Source organism: Melanaphis sacchari, unplaced genomic scaffold (genome assembly GCF_002803265.2).
Source record: "Melanaphis sacchari strain LSU unplaced genomic scaffold, SCAv2.0 Contig72_pilon_pilon, whole genome shotgun sequence".
Taxonomy (NCBI): domain Eukaryota; kingdom Metazoa; phylum Arthropoda; class Insecta; order Hemiptera; family Aphididae; genus Melanaphis; species Melanaphis sacchari.
The window spans coordinates 1,407,153-1,426,894 of record NW_020271519.1 but is presented as its reverse complement, the minus strand read 5'-3'; the positions used below and the strand labels follow the sequence as shown (position 1 = coordinate 1,426,894).

At 30.6% G+C, this 19,742-nt stretch overlaps 1 protein-coding gene across 4 annotated transcripts in view; it reads left to right on the top strand.

Moving 5' to 3' along the window:
- LOC112600845 overlaps positions 1–19,742 on the top strand; it is a 106,450-nt gene that overhangs the window by 80,433 nt on the left and 6,275 nt on the right. For all 4 annotated transcript variants that reach the window (XM_025348166.1, XM_025348164.1, XM_025348165.1 and 1 more), the window contains exons 25-38: positions 7,708–7,876; positions 8,304–8,343; positions 8,478–8,610; positions 8,758–8,920; positions 8,984–9,058; positions 9,679–9,999; positions 11,093–11,237; positions 11,649–11,929; positions 12,019–12,222; positions 12,331–12,554; positions 13,541–13,703; positions 16,241–16,403; positions 17,818–17,951; positions 19,157–19,451. In XM_025348166.1, the coding sequence (XP_025203951.1) occupies positions 7,708–7,876; positions 8,304–8,343; positions 8,478–8,610; positions 8,758–8,920; positions 8,984–9,058; positions 9,679–9,999; positions 11,093–11,237; positions 11,649–11,929; positions 12,019–12,222; positions 12,331–12,554; positions 13,541–13,703; positions 16,241–16,403; positions 17,818–17,951; positions 19,157–19,451 (2,510 nt within the window). The remainder of the gene's footprint in view (positions 1–7,707; positions 7,877–8,303; positions 8,344–8,477; positions 8,611–8,757; positions 8,921–8,983; positions 9,059–9,678; positions 10,000–11,092; positions 11,238–11,648; positions 11,930–12,018; positions 12,223–12,330; positions 12,555–13,540; positions 13,704–16,240; positions 16,404–17,817; positions 17,952–19,156; positions 19,452–19,742) is intronic.

The following is a 19,742-nucleotide window of genomic DNA, read 5'->3' as shown; positions in this document are numbered from 1 at the left end:
TTATAATAATAATAGTAATAACACTGTGTTGATACCGCGGTGTCCTTTCATCGATCGTCAGAGCGTCACTCTGAAATCTCGCGATTTATGTACCTTGCCCGAGACGCCGCCGCCCGTTGTTACTTAACCGAAACCGACAGTTTTCGACGATTTATTATACGTATAGTATGCAAGTGCCGTGTGTGTGCGCAGTACCTACTGTTCGATGACGATCTTATAATAAATTATGTGCATTAGTCATCGCGCGTGCTCGCGTCCTTGCAAGGCCGATATCGTTACCTGTTCGACAGGTCTCTGCCGTCCGTCCATCCGTCAGTTGGTCGGTTGGCGTCGACTAAAAAGTCGCATGGACATCGAAACCCGATTGTCGTAAACCGAAATCTCTCACTGTTCGCCCCGTCAATATCTAAGATAATTGTATAATATATATTTATATATACCGCAGTACACTTACTGACAGATTTTATAAAGTATAAACCGATAGGTTATAATAAAACGCATAGAGTCCAACTTAGGAATTTTGGGGCCCGAGTCTAATTTTTTAATGGGGCCCCAAAATAAATTATTATTTAAATTCTAAATTATCAACTTAAAATATAAATGCAGTCTTTTTGCTATATAGATTTTTATATTCAATTTATTTTATAAGATTATAAATAAATTATACAATAAGTTATTTAATAATGATTAATTTAAATAAAATTAAACGATAAAATTAAAAATATAAATATAAGTAATGAAGTGATATACTGATATACATCATGAACATTGTACACAAAGTCAAAGTGGTAATGTATTTTTCAACAAAGTCAATGTAAATAATAAAAAATTTACATGATTTAAAATTTAAAACAACGATTTTTTTTCTAGATTTTAGTTCTAACTTTTGAATTAGATTTAAAAAAATCAATTTTTAGTTATTTCCTTTTCAGTAGTAGACGAATAAATGAGTTTAATCTTTCTTGGTGAAGGAATGTTTTTCTGGCGTTTTCAATTAGTTCTAATTTTGAATTTGTTTTTTATCTGCATTTAGACAAGAGCTGAGCGCTTGCAAAAATGGAAAACCTGTAAAATTTTTTTAGTCAATGCTAACTTAATCATAATAATTAAGTGTTTATCACTAATCTTATCTTAAAACTTAAAACCTAGCTTATTTTATCGATTAGAGAATTATCATAAATTCCATTTTAATACATGACTAACGAAACTACGTAAGCAATAATATCATAAAATTTTACAGTGCCACTTTAATAATTAAATATCAACAGGGGCCCGGGGCTGCAGGTCCCCTAACCTCCCCCTTAAGTTAGGCTCTGAAAACGCATTAAACAGCTGTGCGTTGTACCTAACCTCTCGGCGATTTCAGCATCTTATTTTGCTCCATATCCACAAACCAGGAATAAATGGTTTATCGATATACTCATACTCATACACGACGAGTTTCTACACGCACGACTATACTGAACATTGTAAATGCACGTTATCACAAACCACTGTACCGCACGTTACACATTCGTACATAATAATATAATTTCCTATTTTGTTTTGTTTCAAAGCGTAGATGGTATAAAACGTATGTTATTCTAAAAAATAATAAATGATGTAATCGCCACATAGCTTGTTGAATTATTGCATTCAATTAGGTAATTTGATTAGCATCTAATTGTATTCGATTTTTTTTTTTTGCAAATTCGAAAGCATTCACCAATCTATAGATGATAATATTGTAGTATGTAATACTATAACAGATACCTGCCACCAAATATTTTTCATTTACCGTTTTAATAATTAATTATTTCGTATTTTTCGTTAAATCGGAAACGATAATCCAAATATTTCAAAATGCAATAGAAACTTATACCTACAGTATTATATAAATCGTCGTCATATATTATAACGTGGTTATTAACGTCGCGAGTTTGTGTTGAAATAACAGGAGTAATACTTTTGTCTAATATAATAGTTAATGACATATATAAGTGGATATATATAGTTATAAATCATGTTAATGATAAACATGTCCCGTAGGTGTATAAGCCAAACCACCGAGGAAAAACGCTATCAGACATTTCAATAGATAATAAGTATATCATTGATATAAATTGTAATAGGTACATACGTAATATATGGGTAGCACGTTAGCACATATTATACATATATTGAATGAATACTGCCCAATTATCATAAAAGTCTTATAACAATATTATTAGCTTAATGGAGTTGTATACTTTATGGACCTATGTTATATTATATAGTAGATATTGATTATAATCCCTACTATAATATTTATATAATATAATATATTATATTTCAATGTGTAATATCTATTAATAATGATATTGTATTTATAATAATTAATATATATATATATATTATATATAATATAATTATCATATATATAACCAATTTAATGTGATATATTATTGTCAGTCATGCAATATTTTATTTTGATATAATATTGTTTAATCGTATTAGACACTGGATATTTTCAAGCATTTTGGTGCCTGGAGCAGCGATTGCTGTTATTAATATTAAAATTTTAAATTATTGCCTCGAGTATTTTATAGATCGATCTATCAACAGATCTCATTCAGTTATATGAGTTGATGTGACGTGACAACCGACTTCTGTGTTTTTAGACCTACATCGCCGCATTATCAGAACACGATTTTGCAGTCTATTTCCTGTTGCATAAGTCAAATTCTTAAGAATTGAAAATTTTTTGTTTTTATGTGATATAGATCGCTACAAATTTTATTCGTACTAAAAATACTTTTCTTGATAAAAGTTTACTCTTTTTGATATCTATAAGTTATAATATTGTTACATAATATAAAACTATTTTGTTTTTTCTTTTAATTCTAGACAGTGTTAAAAATGAATAATGTGATATCTGCATAAAATTTGTTTTAATTTATTCCCAAATATTAGCTAAGGGCGTAATTTTAAAATTATTTATTTCAAAACAGAATAATTCAATGTTTATAATTTGAAATTAATTGTTGTACTTTTTAATCGTGCATTACAAACACTTAACACTTTCGATATAGTGCAAGATAAGATTCATTTTTTGTTATATGCAGATGTCATGATAGGTGACAATTATAACTTATTTTATCGGGGCCGAATTCACTACCGACCTAATCATTAAATATTATTGTTGGAAGGTCAAGTTTACAATATTAAAGGTAACTCGAGTGGTCAAGAAAATACATTCATGATAGATTCATGTGTGTATCACATTATCTTATTAATAATACACAATAACACTGACTAGTGGCTTACAATATCTACGAGAAAATCAATAACTTACTGCAAATAAGTTCAGTATGTCTCTATTGGATGTCGTATTGACGTCCATTATAAACATTTATAATATCCACTATCCAGTGTTCAACTTGGATTGTTGGATTAGATAATGAAAAATAGTATGTAAACAATTAACTATTATGGTTTAAAGTTTGTAACATTTTTCGAGACACCACCTCTAAATCCATATCATAACAATATGGTATTGAGTTTGGTCTTTACCTACCAATCTTCACGCTGTAATACTCACAAGGCGCTCACAGTTTATGTTATACTCACAGACGTATTTATTACGTTCGTTATTTTAGCATGTGGACAACTTCCCATAATATTATGCTCGGGTGTCATATAAATACGATTTTATTCGTTTCGTATTTATAGTCGGTCGACCAACAATCAACAGTATACTATGATTTTGTTTACGTAAAAAACGTAATAAAAGTACTTAAAATATAGGAATGATTCCCTGTTATTCGCTTCCTTGATAAATTATATCAGTTACCATTTATTGGAGTGCACAAAGCGTGTAATTTTCTACGAAAAAATATATCTGCTTTGCAAGTTATACTGTGCATTTAGATTTATTTATTTCATTAGAAATGTTTTAATCAGAGGCGAAAACGGGATTATAGTGGCTGAAATGTATCAAAGATTTCTTAGTTTTATTATACGTAAAGTATAATATAAAAGTATAAATATATCTGTAGCAAAAATAGAATAATTTTTAAAGATATTTCTAAAAGCTGTAATACAACTAGGTATAAATGTATAATACATTTTAAATACCAGATGCTTATAATAATATTAAATTAAGTGGTATAATTTTTAGATTAATTTTTACATAGAATTAATTCACTTTAACAGTTACTTAATTTACGACTTATTAATAAATTGTTAATGGTTCAAAGATAACATCCTATAATATTATCAACAGAAATAACGCATGATTAAGTGTAATATGCTTTTACAGCAGTATATAATATAATCTGTTAATATTTACCATATAATTAGATATTTTATTAAAGCATATTAGCAGTTGTTCCAATTTTTTTTTTTTTCCGTTAAACATATTTACGTGTCTATAATAATATACTAAGTTACATTCACATGTTATACAAAACATCGTACAAATGGTACGCAGCGTTTTTAATACTTGTATTCCAATATAATTACAGCCGTTTTTGGGTTTTTTATTTTTATCTATAAGACCCATGATGTGGACGATCGTGGTTTGAAAGCCGTACGGAGTAAAATTACCACTCTCACTGATGCGCATATTATGTGATGATTCATAATATTATTATGAGTCCGTACCATCAGAAACACGATTATCGAATGGAACTGAGTTATTTTAGTTATAATATATTATTAAACACGAAAAAAAGTAGTAATAAGACAAACGTGACGCCACACTCTTAATCCTTACGGGTGGTCGTATTATGGGTATTATCGCATGTCGTGTTGATGCAACCGTACGTCATGTAATAATATAATAATAATAATAATAATAATAATAATATACGACGCGCCGTGTCTGCAGTTGTCAGTCTATCGTTGCATTTCTATTATAACATTGACACCTTCAGAATTCGACGACACTAGTACCTTAAAATAATGTCATCGCCGAACACGAGTCTACTGAGTCCTTGCAGCAGTAGTAATTTGGCGCACTGTTGCCAATATATAGGCAATAATAACTATTGTGATGACTGGCGTCGAAGCGCCACCACGATCTACTACTAAATAAAAAGGTCCTTATTTTTGATAACACAACAACAACACCAACGACAACTATGATGATAATAATATTAAAAATAGTAATAACTAACTAACTAGAAAAAAAAAAAAAAAAAAAAAACCACATGTGTAAAATAACGTTTCTCCACTACGGCGGTGTTTCGATCATACTGCTGTTTGCCAGGATAATGTTGTATGTCTGCCTTGGATGAGGCGGCTTTCACTCCATATAAAGAACAAATCGGTGCGAACGGCTAAGCGCAAGTGGTGCTCAGAACCATACGCGTTCTGTCCAAATATTGTTTGCCAATTTCACACGCGTCGTTCATATGTATTTATATTTCGCTGCTCATACGAAGTACGAACGTATCTTACGTATTATAATAATATGTAACTACTTACGCCGTTACGGTAATAATAAAAAAACATATTATACCTAATATCGCCATACGGCTATTGTATGATAAATAATATTCAAATCCGTTCCATCCCGTGACCGACCGACGTCGCCGTCGCGCGCAACAGCAATAATCATAATAATAATAATAATAATAATAATAACGATTACTCCAGTCTGGTCGTTAGGCATATAAGCGTTTTCGAACAAATTTCTTTGAGGAATTTTCGATTACTGTTCTTCGAGCGCGTTTCCAACACACGCACACGTTTTATTCCAGTTCTTATCGCTTCGGTCGTGTACCGTTAGGATGGATTATTTCTCTCTCACTCGCTCGCTCTCTTTCTCGACAATTAACTGCAAGACACCTGACTCATATAGTCAAATGTGATATTTTTTCTATATAACTACGTTTACGATGACGAGTTGAAATACTGAAAAATGGAGGAAAAACGTTTTTAAAATAATAATATTGCAGTGGGTAGGTTATCAGCTGTGGGAAGAACATTTTTTTTTCTCGTTTCACGTGTAACAGTATAATAATTATATCGTAGAATATTATATAATTACACTTATTAGTATTATTTCACATTTATAATACTAATATTATTATTGCGTCGTCGCGTGAACAATAAGGACAATCGCAAAGTCAATAGATAATATTTAAAGTGTGACGGTATTGTGTGTGTGCGCGCGCGACATTATTGTTTGTATATTATTATCATCGTACACAATATCATGTCCATATTGGTGGACAAGACGTCCTCTTCTTCGATAAAACGCACACGAGTACACGACATACGGCCCACTCGTTTTTCGTAACCGTTGTCGAGAATATTTCTGTATTATTATTATATCATCATTAAAATTACATATTGTTTGATATATCGAGTTGCGGTTTTCCTATATAATAGTGTTCGATATTGTGTTTTTTGTATTCTACTATTTTGTAAGTAGGTATAGCTACCGTGCGTCCACAGTTACCTGTTGGTTGTCATCGCATGAATATATTATTGAAATTCTATCAAATAAAATTATAATAAATAAGGACATTAGCTAGCTCGTGATTTAAACATTTTATATTTTTATTTTATTATTTAAAATATAGTATACTGTTAACGATTTATATATTTAGTAATACATTGATAAATCCACCGGTTAACTTGCATAATTATTTATATAGATATGTATTTATAAACTATAATGTATAGGTAACAATGATAATAAAGAAATTATTCAGTGATGTGACCAATATGAAATAATTATATTAATGCCGCAAATAACTGATCGTCGTCAAATTCGTTTATTGTGTTATATAGTAATTGGTTGCGAGATTCAAATGATTTGTTTTGTAAATGATTTGAACATCATAGATAAATTTAACGTTCAAATTCGAATTATTCAGATTGATAAAACAATAATACGTTTAAATACATAAGTACATAATATCATGTATGCATTCAGTATTGATGTGTTTATGGTCAAAAAGACATTGTGTGATAATACGAATGTTAAAAAAAAATTCCTTTTCATAAAATATTTGCACTCCTTAACTCGTAACCGTAGTATCTGTGCTGATATTGGTATTTCGTGGTATGGTCAATAAGCAATAATGTAATAGAACATAATGTAGGTACTGTCTGGAATTTTTGTCTCGGAATACTGTTGTATATTATTATCTTATCTGTTATTTGTTGTCTGTGCAGATGAAAAATAAATGTATTCAATTCATATCTTACTACATTATTATCTAGCATACACATTACATGCTTAAGTTCGAGATTACCTATTAATTAGGTATAATTACCTATGAGATTCGGTCAATTAAAAATACAGTATTATAATATTATAATTGACTGTTAAGAGATATTTCGAAGAAAAAATTAAAAATTTCGTATGTTCCCGTATCCAATGTTTGTTAGTAAAAGTAATAATGAATAGTAATAAAAAAAAAAAAAAATAAAAATGACTATATTCAATATTAATAGTCAGTTACGATCAAACATAATAATAACATAGTATTATACTAGTATGGTAGCACACGGTGTACGATACATGTTGTTGTGCGAACGAGCATACGGTCACAGTCACGCGTGGACCTCAGGTCTGATCGGACCGTTGTCATTAGTTTTACTAAATACCTTTAGTAGCATTTTTTTTTTCTGTTTTAGTGCATATTATTATCTACATTGTAAGATTTTTATTTTATGTTTTATTAATCGTGTGTGTGATTTCATTTTTTTTTTTTTTTTTTGTTTTCACAGCCGGAATATTATCGTGACAATTCTGAGTTTTTGTGCATATCCAATGGAAATCGTTATCAGCTGAAAATTCCTCACGCCAAACTGACGCATACTGGGACGTACACGTTACTAGCCGCTAATCCGCATGGACAGATCAAAGCGCTAATATCTCTACAAGTCTACTCGACAGGTCGGTCATAGCTTTAATACACATATTATTATAATATACATCATGTATCCGCAATCATATTATTATTTCACATCGAACACGCACTCCGTACAAATGCGATATGATTAATATTATCGTGTTGTATTCATGACGTCACTTATTCGAAATTAGTAAAACAATCTCGACGCCGTAGCCAATTGAGTACCCGCGAACCTTCCATGACGCCGGTGAAAAACCTTAATAGTTATGTTATTATACGTCACGATATGGTTTGACGAGAATACTTAAATTACAAATTATATGATTATATGGTACGTCAGACCTAATTACGGAAGCGGATCTTTATATGTTGTCTCTTATTAAATTGTGTGTGCGCATGTCGTTTTCTATCACGATACTGTGTCACCAAATGATACATATTAATTATTTTTTTTATTTTTTTCCCTAGGACACTGTAAGAAAAAAATGGTAAATGGAACAAACTACGCGTAAGTTACATCACATAGCATCATTGTATAATGTACAGATTAATATTATTGTATACTAACTATGGTTATTGACAGTAATTTACTGTTAGAACGACCCTTACTTATAATGTTATGTTTGTTCACTGTTGGTCTAGAACGGTGGAAAGGTTACCAAGAATAAGTAGAGGGCTGGTCGACATAGAGTGCCGGGAAAACGACAGTGTTACGTTTGAGTGCAAGTTGAATATTACACAAGAGACGGATATTAGATGGCAAAAAGATGGCAAAGTATGTATACATGACCCTAAGACTTGCGTGTGATATATTATTTGAATAATTCAATATCCATAACATTTTATAGCATATGCTTAAAAATAAAATTGTAATTACGGTTTATTTTTTTTCGATGATTTTTTCCAACCCGTTCTCATAAAGTTGGTCAGATTAAGCAAACAGATTAAGTCTCAGCTGATCGATGGTGATACGGCTCGTCTCGAAATATCCACAGTGAGTCCGCTACACGAAGGACTATACACATGTACAGCTTTCAACGAACTCGGTCAAGATTCGACGTCGGCGCGGCTGATATTGTTGTCAAGTGAGTTCTTCATCAAAAATTGCAAATAAATTGTACTGCGATGTTCACATTAAAATGTTTTAGATTCACAAGAGACCACTAAGATACCCCAGTCAAACGGACAGCAAAAAACTATGATTGGTTCACCAATATTAGCAGGTGAGAAAAATTGTAAATTAATAACAATACAAAATCCGATTTAGATAATACAACTTTTAATAATATATTCGAATGACATTCAATTTATTATTAAGTTTCTAGGTTCTATTGTAATATACTTTATTGTTTAAAATTAATTAATGTTTTACATTTCAACGAGAACTAAAAATCGATAGTTTTTTTTTTTTCTATATAAATATAAAATATACTACTTCTGTAAGTTTGAACTTATGATGGAGTTGACATTAATTTTAATTTCGTATAAAATATAATACATGAGTATAATATTAATAAAATTATATAAAAATACTTAAAAGCATAGTAGATACAAATAATGTCTAGAAAAAATAAAATAAAAACAAAGATAATTATATGATTATAGACCTATATATTATGACAAACATTAAATGTAAAGTTTATTTTAATAATTCTAAAAAATAGCTACGTGTAAACTAATTATTTATTATTATTTAATTTTAAAACCTCACATCGAATATTTTTAAGTATTTATTTGGTTTTTTAGTATTTAGCGTTTAAATTGTGTAAAGATAATACTTGAGATATTCATAGTTTTCTTTAAAAAGTTTTATATACCCACTGTAAATTGTAAATACCTGCAGGTGAATCCAATGATCGGGGTACAAAACGTTTGAAGCGAAGCAGTGCACCGAAATTTTATGCCGTACTACACGATCGAATCGCAGATGTCGGCGAAACTGTTCGATTTCAGTGCAGTGTGTCAGGTCACCCACCGCCGTGGTCGTCATGGGAAAAAGACGGCCAGCCTATCGGTGTCAATAGCAGGATAAGAATTCGCGAGGACGATGATTACCGGTCGATGGAGATTTGCGACGTCACTACAGATGACGCAGGTCTCTACCGAATCACCGTAGAAAACAAATTTGGAAAAATTCAAGCCACAGCCCGGCTCGAAGTGTTGAGTGAGTATTCATTAACTTTCTCGATCGTTTCAAATATATAATAAAATTCGTAAAGCAAGCTTCCTTATTTCTGAACTTGTAATAATAAATTCATTCAAATTCTAACTATTAATTTTTTTAAATATTATAAATACATTTTCAAATTCTTTTAAAATTTTTTGAGCTATCTACTTATTAAGGAATGTCTTGTGGTGATACAAACTTCTGTTGTTTTTTTAATGAGAACTTCTTCCATTCTTTTTAACTATAAATTATTTTATACTGTATGTTTTTTTTTTTTTGAACTTTAAATTTTGAGATATTTACCCTGAGGATAAGTTTCTAAATGTGGTATTACAAAATTATATAATATGTGTAATTTTGTGTCTAATGTTTAATCAAACTTGGACCATTTTTGTAAATTATAAATGTTGATAGATTCGTATTAATTACTACAATCTTAATCTTAATATTATACTTATTATTATAGATGTATTATTCTTAGTATACAACATTAAATAACTATAAAACTATTCGTTTGAATTTTGATTTTTATACGTAACATTTTTGAGAAAAATTATCCACGAAATAATTTGAGTAGAAAAAAAAAGGGGATTATTATTAGAAAAATAGAAGTTTGTATTTCTAAATTTTACCATAAGTACCTTGTACAAAAAATCTCTTGGATTTAAAAATATGATATATAGGTACATAGATTTAAAGTTGTAAGTTGTGTTTTTTTTGTAACCACTGATAAAAATTTATCTTTCAAACATATAGTCACGCAAAGAAGTCTGATTGATTGTCGTGTGCGAAAATTTCTACAATATTAAATGTATAAACACGTAAATTAAAAGTTTAGAAATATCAAAATCATGGTCATTGAGCGTGACTAATCGTTTGATAAAAGCACCGCTGAGATATGACCTTATTTCCTTCTTAAGGCATCTACATAATACATAATATATTGTATCAACGATCAGAGATAGTTTTTATCGTCTGCGGTTTTTAATTTTAATTTTAATATAATAGGAATGTTACGCATACAATTTTTTTCATAAGTTTTTATTACTGGATCAAAATTAATAGTCATTAATTTTTAATGTTACAACAGCACACAATCAAACCACAAATGACGTACAAATTACTTCGTCGTCTAACGGCAGGAGACAGTCCGGCTCGGCTGCTTGTGCTGGTGAAAATTTTACTCTCAGCTGTGAAATAAGAGGAAACCCTATGTCTGATGTTACCTGGTATAAGTGAGTACTATATTTTTATTTTATAACCCAACTATAATTCAAACCTGGCCTAATAGAGTATCTCTCATTTCTCAATATGTCATGAATTACTATTATTATAGTATTATTAATATAATGTAAATGGTGATGTGAAATAGATTATTCTATATTATTACTATAGAATATATGCAGTTGTGTCTCTGTCTCCTTTAAAATTTTCATTAAAATTAATATAATATTAGTTATTTTTTTTTTTTTTTTAAGCTTTAACTAACAAAATTTATAACTATTCTTTTTTGTATCGTGTGAATTTGCATGATGGACAATATATAAATATTTATTTGCTTAAAAGACGCATTAAGTGTACTACCGAGCTCTTTCTTCTCATCCCCTCTCTATCAAATATAGAGTGTTACGGTATTTGCTTTACAGGAATAACGTAGAAGTCAAGCCTGACGACAGGGTGACTTCGTCTCTGGATGATTTGGCGGCTAGACTTTCGATATGTAACTTAGAGTCGGCAGATACAGGCGTATACACGTGTGTGGCTAGGTGCGAGTCTGGTGTTACCAGGTGTTCGACAGAATTGTGTGTATTTGACACAAAATTGGGCACCGACTCGTGTCTAAAACCTCCGATATTCGTCCAGGGTCTTGTTCCTAAGCGCACCGTTGACGAAGGAGAACCGGTCCAGTTGACTGTAAAACTCCAAGGTAAGACTACACTACATATGATTATAATATAGTGCAAACTACATAAATTATATTGCACGGTTAATTTTGTTTATTTTTTTCATTTTCAGGTGCAGTTCCTATGAATGCCACGTGGTTTAAAAATGACGTGCCTGTTCCCGACTGCGCGGACTTTGAGTACCTGATGACCGAAGACCGCGGTGAATTCGGCTTATCAATCACCGACCCTTTTGTAAAAGACAGCGGCATTTATAGTTGTAAAGTGGCCAACACATTTGGCCAAGCCGTGTCTAGTGGACAACTCGTTATAAACGGTTTGTACGAATTTCGTGGAACAAAATATTGTTAAATAGCTATATCAATATAATATTATACGTATGACTTATAATATGGTATTATTTATTATTATTATTGTCACATAGAAATGTCATGTGAAAATCAGATGCCAATGGTCATCGAACTTAATAACAATATGCAGGATATTGAAGAAAAAACTGCGAGCGATTTCCCGGTCAACACTAAAACCGCACTTCCTGCATCCATACTCAGTGGACCATCTGACACGACTGTGTTCCGTGGCGACAAAGTGGTCTTGAAGACGGCGTATCGGGGCAATCCCGAACCGCGTGTCCAATGGCTTAGAGCGGTAAGTAGTTAATTATAAATTGTATGGTTATATACAAAAAAGAATCACGGATTAGAGATAAATATATTATTTTAGTACAATATTGTTAATTGATATTTGATATCGATATCAGTTAACAATATCAGTATATCGATTTAAGAAGAAAAAACTATTTCAATTTACAATGAACAAGTCGATCTGCACTATGTTGTTCGTAAAAAACTAAATACTGTGAATTCAAAAGCTTCTTCATTTTTTTGAATGTAAATTACATACATTTTTAATATTGCAGTTGTTCGGAGTTTTTGAGCAAATATAAAATACATGTCTAAAATTATGTCTGATCGTAATATAAATACTTTATTTTCTGTAATCAATGACCAAAGGACCATAGTACATTAGTTAATTACTCTTACATTATACAAGCAAAAAACTATTCATTTTTCTTAAACCAATAAATCCTTGTGTGAGTTCATTTTTCAAATTTAAAAAATTTGACTTGGAGGTGTAAATTAGAACTCACTTGTTGCAAATTTCAGAACTACGACTTATGAGTTTGATAAATTATTAACTGTGGATCATTTATACACACGCATACACAAGCATAGCCTCTTATTGATAAATATATATATATATATATTATATATTATAATATACCTACATAGATATTGGCAAAAATCAAATAAAATGTATTTTGATTGTAGTACTGAATATTTTATGGGTAAAATGTATTTAATATTATTGATTAAAAATTGTTGGGATTTTATTTTTTTTAAATACACAATACTGGTAAGTTTTTTATTATTAAATGTCGACGATATTGGTACTGCAGTGAATTTACTAAGAAAAAAATTTAAATAAATAATATTGAAAAATAGGACAAAAGATTTTTCAAAATCTTTTGATCACTTATTATACTTATTATGAATAATAGTATTATAATCTAATAAAATATCTAACCTCGAATTATTACAACAATAATATAGACAGTCATATTTTGTATACAGGGCAAAGTGTTGGAGTCTGACGCGCATTTGTGTATAACTAACGAAAATGGCGAGTCTAGTCTGACGATCGACTCGATCACGGCCGACGATTGTGGCAAGTACGTGGTTCGCGTCGATAACGGACATGGTAACGATTTCCACTTCGCATCGGTCGCCGTTGAAGGTAAAATTTAACGTTAATATTTAAAAAAAATATACAATCAACAAGTCTATAAAATGGTGATACTCGTCCGACGTGGTGAGGGAGACGTATATAATATTTAATTAGGGATTGGGTATTAAATTTTTAAATATTTTTATACGTCATGTCGATGTAAATTTGACGATAACCCAGAAAATTGTTATTTTTATCAAAAACACTAGAACACCAGGAATTAATAAGCCCGATGTTAACTTAAGTAAATCGGTTGATAAATCGAAAGAGTCACGTTAAAAACTTATGTATATTTTGGAAACTAATATAGAGAATAAATTAAATAGGGATATTATTTTGTTCGTGTTTATCGCTATCGGAAAGTGTCTGTATTATAGTATTTACTACCTAGGTATCGTTATAATTCACACGCGCGCATCAACAACAGCCTTAACTACTTATTATTGTGTTATCTACTACAACAAAAAATATTACATTAATTTGGTGAACATAATAACACGATATGTACCTACACTTGCAAAATAGTAGGTACATACACCAATCAATATTGGACGATACAGCAGCATAATGATATTATAGGCAGGTTTGAATTTACAAAAATTGCCGCCAGGGACAATATAAAATTTACCACTCATCTAAAATAGTATAACAATATAAGAAGTATTTAGATATTACATCCTCATAAAAAATTTCTTTTTTTAGTTCTTCTACTAAATTATTACAATTAATGTATATGGTAATAATTTTTAAATTTTGACGTTTTTACATTTTTGACCATTTCAATATTTTTTCGTTACCAAACCAATTTTTAATATTACCACCATCAACGGTGACTATTCCTTCGAACTTCCCTCAAATACTGGCCTGATTTTAGCTAATCAAATTGACGTCGTCGTATTCAGCCTTGTGTCGTTTACCTACTGCACAGTGTACCAGTGCCACATTTAACCTGAAACGACGAATACTCGTAAGCCACGGCATCATAAAATATTATACAGGTCTAACGTGCTGTTAAAGTTACGTGCGGCGTGTTTTCATTATATTATCATATTATCAATCGCTGCGACATTATCGAACAACACTACAAATACACATAACACGTAACGGCCATACTCTCAAGCACTTAGAAAACTGTATGCTGTGTGTTCGAATGCACACGACAAAATATATCAAATTCAAAACCGCACGAGTTGTTCGTCTCTCGACGACATACGTAATGTCATCATTCAATAATATTGTAGGTACAATAGCGGAAATTATTCAGCGATGCGCTGTTTTTTTACTGGGTTCGCGCGTGTAAAATGTTTTTTTAAAGTTAATTGTGTTTTTTTTTCTACTTTTTTCGTCGACGCGTGCGTTAACCACGAGCGTATAGTAACCATCTCATAGATTATCACTCCGCGCACACAATTTCGTCCTATTACGATGTGTTCACCGCAAGTGAACCGTGGTATTGGCGTACACTCCTACATTAAATTATTATTATTATTATTTTTATAATTGTTGCGGTCACACGTTCCGTTCGACAGTACCTACGTACAAACATCATATTTTATATTTAATCACTACCGTGCCGCTACAACTTCGCGTCTCGCTCTTTCGCGACCATCATCTCAGATATTGTAGAGTGTGATCAAAGGCGATTCGTACATTTGTCATAAAAATGTAATAGCGTTAAGGTAACTAACGTTCTACAATACATCGATTCAAGTGCAATATTCCAACCGGTTCGTTATAATCACGAACGGTCGGTCACCGCACGTCGTAATAAGTGTAACGGCATATTTTAGTATTTATATTTTAAAAATTATATTGATTAAATAACAACACTTTATTTCGGAAACGTTGAACAAACATTAAATACGGCTAAATATAACGTATCTCGGTTCTATAGTGTAGTATCGCTCATAAAAAATTGACACCAATGGTACGCAATTCGCTTTGTGAGCAATAATTTTACCGAGATGAGCAATCTGCCTGTAGCATATTAGTATATATAATATATATATATATTTTCAGATGTGGTTAAAACTGTCTTTTACTAAATTAGCCGAGCAGTGCACGAGTTGTACTCTACAAACATAAGTCAATATGTCTTTTGTTGATCATTTGAATAACAAATATGAAATAATACATGGAACATTATTTAATTAAAAAAAAAAAAAATTCTTAACAACAAATGACGGTAGGTTGGCTGGTATATATCAAATAGACTATTTTTAAATTTTATTTCTTCAACCTATGGTGAACATGTTAACCAAAAATTATTCGATTATCGTGAGTGAAAACAAACTTCGTTTTTTAACCACCCTCGCGGCCTCTCATGATTGAAAAAACCTAAAAATTTCTCGGAGTTAAGAGTGCTGTTAATATGACTTTTATTTAAATCGGTTCAGTAGTCATTCAGCGCGTATAAACAATTCAACTGTGTAATATAATATATAAGATATATTATATATTATCTACCTGTACAATGTTATTGTTTTATTATCGGCCGATAATTGTAAATTGTGTTAATTATAATATGTGCGTATCTGTTTTTGTAGGGCCTCCCGATCCACCTGCCGGCAGACCTGTTGTCTCTGTGTCTGAGACTAGTGCGGACGTAACGTGGTCCAGTCCGGCGTACGATGGCGGTTGTATGGTCACCGGTTACGGCGTGGAAGTCCGACCGTTCAACCAGTCCGATTGGAAACTAGTGGCCGATAAGTGAGTGTCAATTTACTTTTTTCAAGTTTTGTTTACAATTCGGTATAACTTATTATGCTACTTACACCATAACATGATATTATGTAATAAAGTTTAGGTGAGCAGATTGGAGTATATGGGGATATCTCGCAAAATGGTTGGCTACTACTCCGTCCACCAAACTTTAAATACTTTTAACCCATAAAATACTCCTCCAAATTTCGATTCTTATGTATATAATTATTCCGAAAAATATTCTGCTTCAGAATATACTCGTAAAATAAAAATGTATGTTGTCGTTCAAAAAAGTAAAAAACTTAAAAAAAAACATAACGGTAAAATATTTAAAAAAGTTTGTTTTATATTAACTGGAAATTACATAAAAAAATATTTTTAAAAATGTTAATAGATTTTTAAACAATGAGTGTTCGATAATAGGATTATCCAGTATACGAGGAGGGCAATAGTGTTACACGCAAAGTTTTCCCTTAACAACTGTCAACAAATGGTATAACGTTATAGTTGGTCTTGAATTTAAAGTATACTATATAAAAAACAAAAAATGTTTTAATAATTCTTGTCGTTAAGTAATACTATCCACTTATGTACGCGTCATATTATGTGTCGTGTCGTTATGCATCAGCCGATTATTGCGACCATGCACCGAGTACACGATGACGTGCAGTGCTGAAAAACAATCGATCGAATAATATTAATAATAATATAATAATTTCTATGATTGTAATATTACGCGACACATTTTTTTTTTAACAATGTATAAGTGATACCTGCAAACACACAGTATCTACATTTCTTTTATAGTTTATAATTTAATTTTACTTTCTCGAGTAGAGTTTTTAAAAGAATAAAATAAATTGCTTTTTCATAATCACGATCTATTGCTGGACAAGACGAATTATCGTACACCATATTAATATATATTACATGAAATTCGTCGATATTATACTAATAATAATATTAATAATAATTTATACTAGATATCAGTGTTACAAAAAATAAAAAAAAATAATAATAATAAAATAATCGATCGACGAGCACGTTTCATTTACGCGTGGATCATCATATACTTAACAATTTTTCTATGGCGAAAGCGGGAAAATTGTTTTCAACTGTGTTTATACTTTCTATTTTTATTTTACTATGGGAGATTTCCTTGTCAAATAATCTTAACGGTTGTAACATGGCAGTGATATGCAACCTTTTGATATAAATAAATTATATAACGCTTAATTATATAATATACGATACTCTCAGTATGTGCTTACAAAATGTCTCGCCTATCCCTTGCTTAATTTGCTTTTCATTTTCCACGGCTTTTCACGTGAATCGATTGTTATTATTTTATGTATATTTATACATTACATCGTTTTGTATTGAGGCTTCTATGTATAATTCTCTCACTATTTCTGTCCAGGTGTCACTCATTATCGCACATTGTCCGAGGTTTAGCACCCGGTGAGTCGTACGTTTTTAGAGTCCGAGCGGAAAACATGCACGGATCGAGCGAAGCGAGCCTAGAATCCACACCGGTGTACATATTGCAAACTGGTAACGTATATAAATATAATAATAATAATAATAATATTTTATTGTAATAAGGTTAACACATTATCGTAGTAATGTTATAGGTCATATTTTTAATATTTCCGTGTATGGTTTTTCGCAATTTCACGAGGCCTTACAAATGTAATATATAATAATGTTCGTAGAGAAGTTTGCATTTACGGTTTCGCCACGTCCGAGTATTACCTGTATCATAATATAGGTGGTGTAAGCACTAAATTATTATAACAGTCTCGTTCTACGCTGTATAAGCATATCTGAAGATATATCAAGAGTGCAGGATGATTACAATGCTTAATCACAACTCTTGATACAAAGGACTCCCACTGCTCAATACTCCATATTATCAACTTATTTTTAAAAGGAATTTTTTCTATCGTAATCGAAACCGCGAATAAAACGACAAATAAACCGTCGACAATAAAATATGGTTAGTGCGTATTACCTTATAAAATATTACATCAAAAACGAGTAAAAGTCCATAAGAACGTAATAATGCATGTAAGAAATCGTGTGCATTTATGTTCAAGTCATGCGTGTGTGCCTACAAGGAGTGGGCGATAAGAGAGAGTCCAGTACACGATGTGTTAATAAACGACGAAAAATAGAAAAAATAATAATATTTAAGAATTATTCCTGCTTTGCCACATTATGATATAAGTCGGTGGGTCTATACAGTACATAGGTAGAGCAAAACATATTATTAATTTTTTTATGATAATATTAAATTTATGTTGCCATAATGTTCATTTTTAATAATCGATATAGATAAAAATAAATTCAAAAACATTGATAGAATTTATCTATAGTATATTTTATTATAATGTATTATTAGGTACATTTTTTAATAATTTGATCATGAAATACGACCATAAACTCATAAATTATAATACCATATAAGTTGACAATTCTGATGGTATACATATGTTGTAACTTGTGTAATAATTTATTTAATTACATTTCTATATTTAAAAATTTCACAAAATATATTAACAATATTATTGTACAAAAAATTATAAAATATTTTAAAAGTTAAATACATTTTTTTCATGTGAGTCGATACTCACTACTCAGGCATGATAAGTAAACAACATAATGTGTAAAATTCATATTATATAAAATTAAAATAAAGCATTCTGACTAAATTTGAATTATTGAAATGATAATTATATTAAACTATGGTTTTAAAGATTATGGAAACACGCTTTGGCCAAAAACAGTTAACATAGAAAACGGTGATTTGTTTGATAAGCAATACGAAATGCTGGATGAGCTCGGCAAAGGCAGATATGGGGTCGTGTATAAAGTGAAAGAACGTGAGACCAATAAATATTACGCTGCCAAGTTTGTACGGTGCATTAAGTCAACGGACAAGGAAAAAGCGCAAGAAGAAGTTGATATAATGAATTGTCTGCGGCACCCCAAACTTTTACAACTCGACGCGGCTTTCGACAAGCCCAGGGAAGTGGTATTGGTCACTGAATAGTAAGTACATATTTTATTTGAAAAAACTAGAACAATATTTGTACAAATTTATTTCATAATTTTATTACTCTGATAATGTTTTTGTGGCAAAATATTTTTTTTAAATATTATATATTTATAAATAATACGAGCGGTTTTATTGATCCACATTTTACTGTATTATTACCAAAAAAAAATAAAAAAAAAATACAATTTAAATTTAGTACACACCTTATTTGTTTATCAACACGCAGTATTATTCATATAATTATAAAACTTTAAATTGAATAATGTTTTTTTTTTTCATTTTTT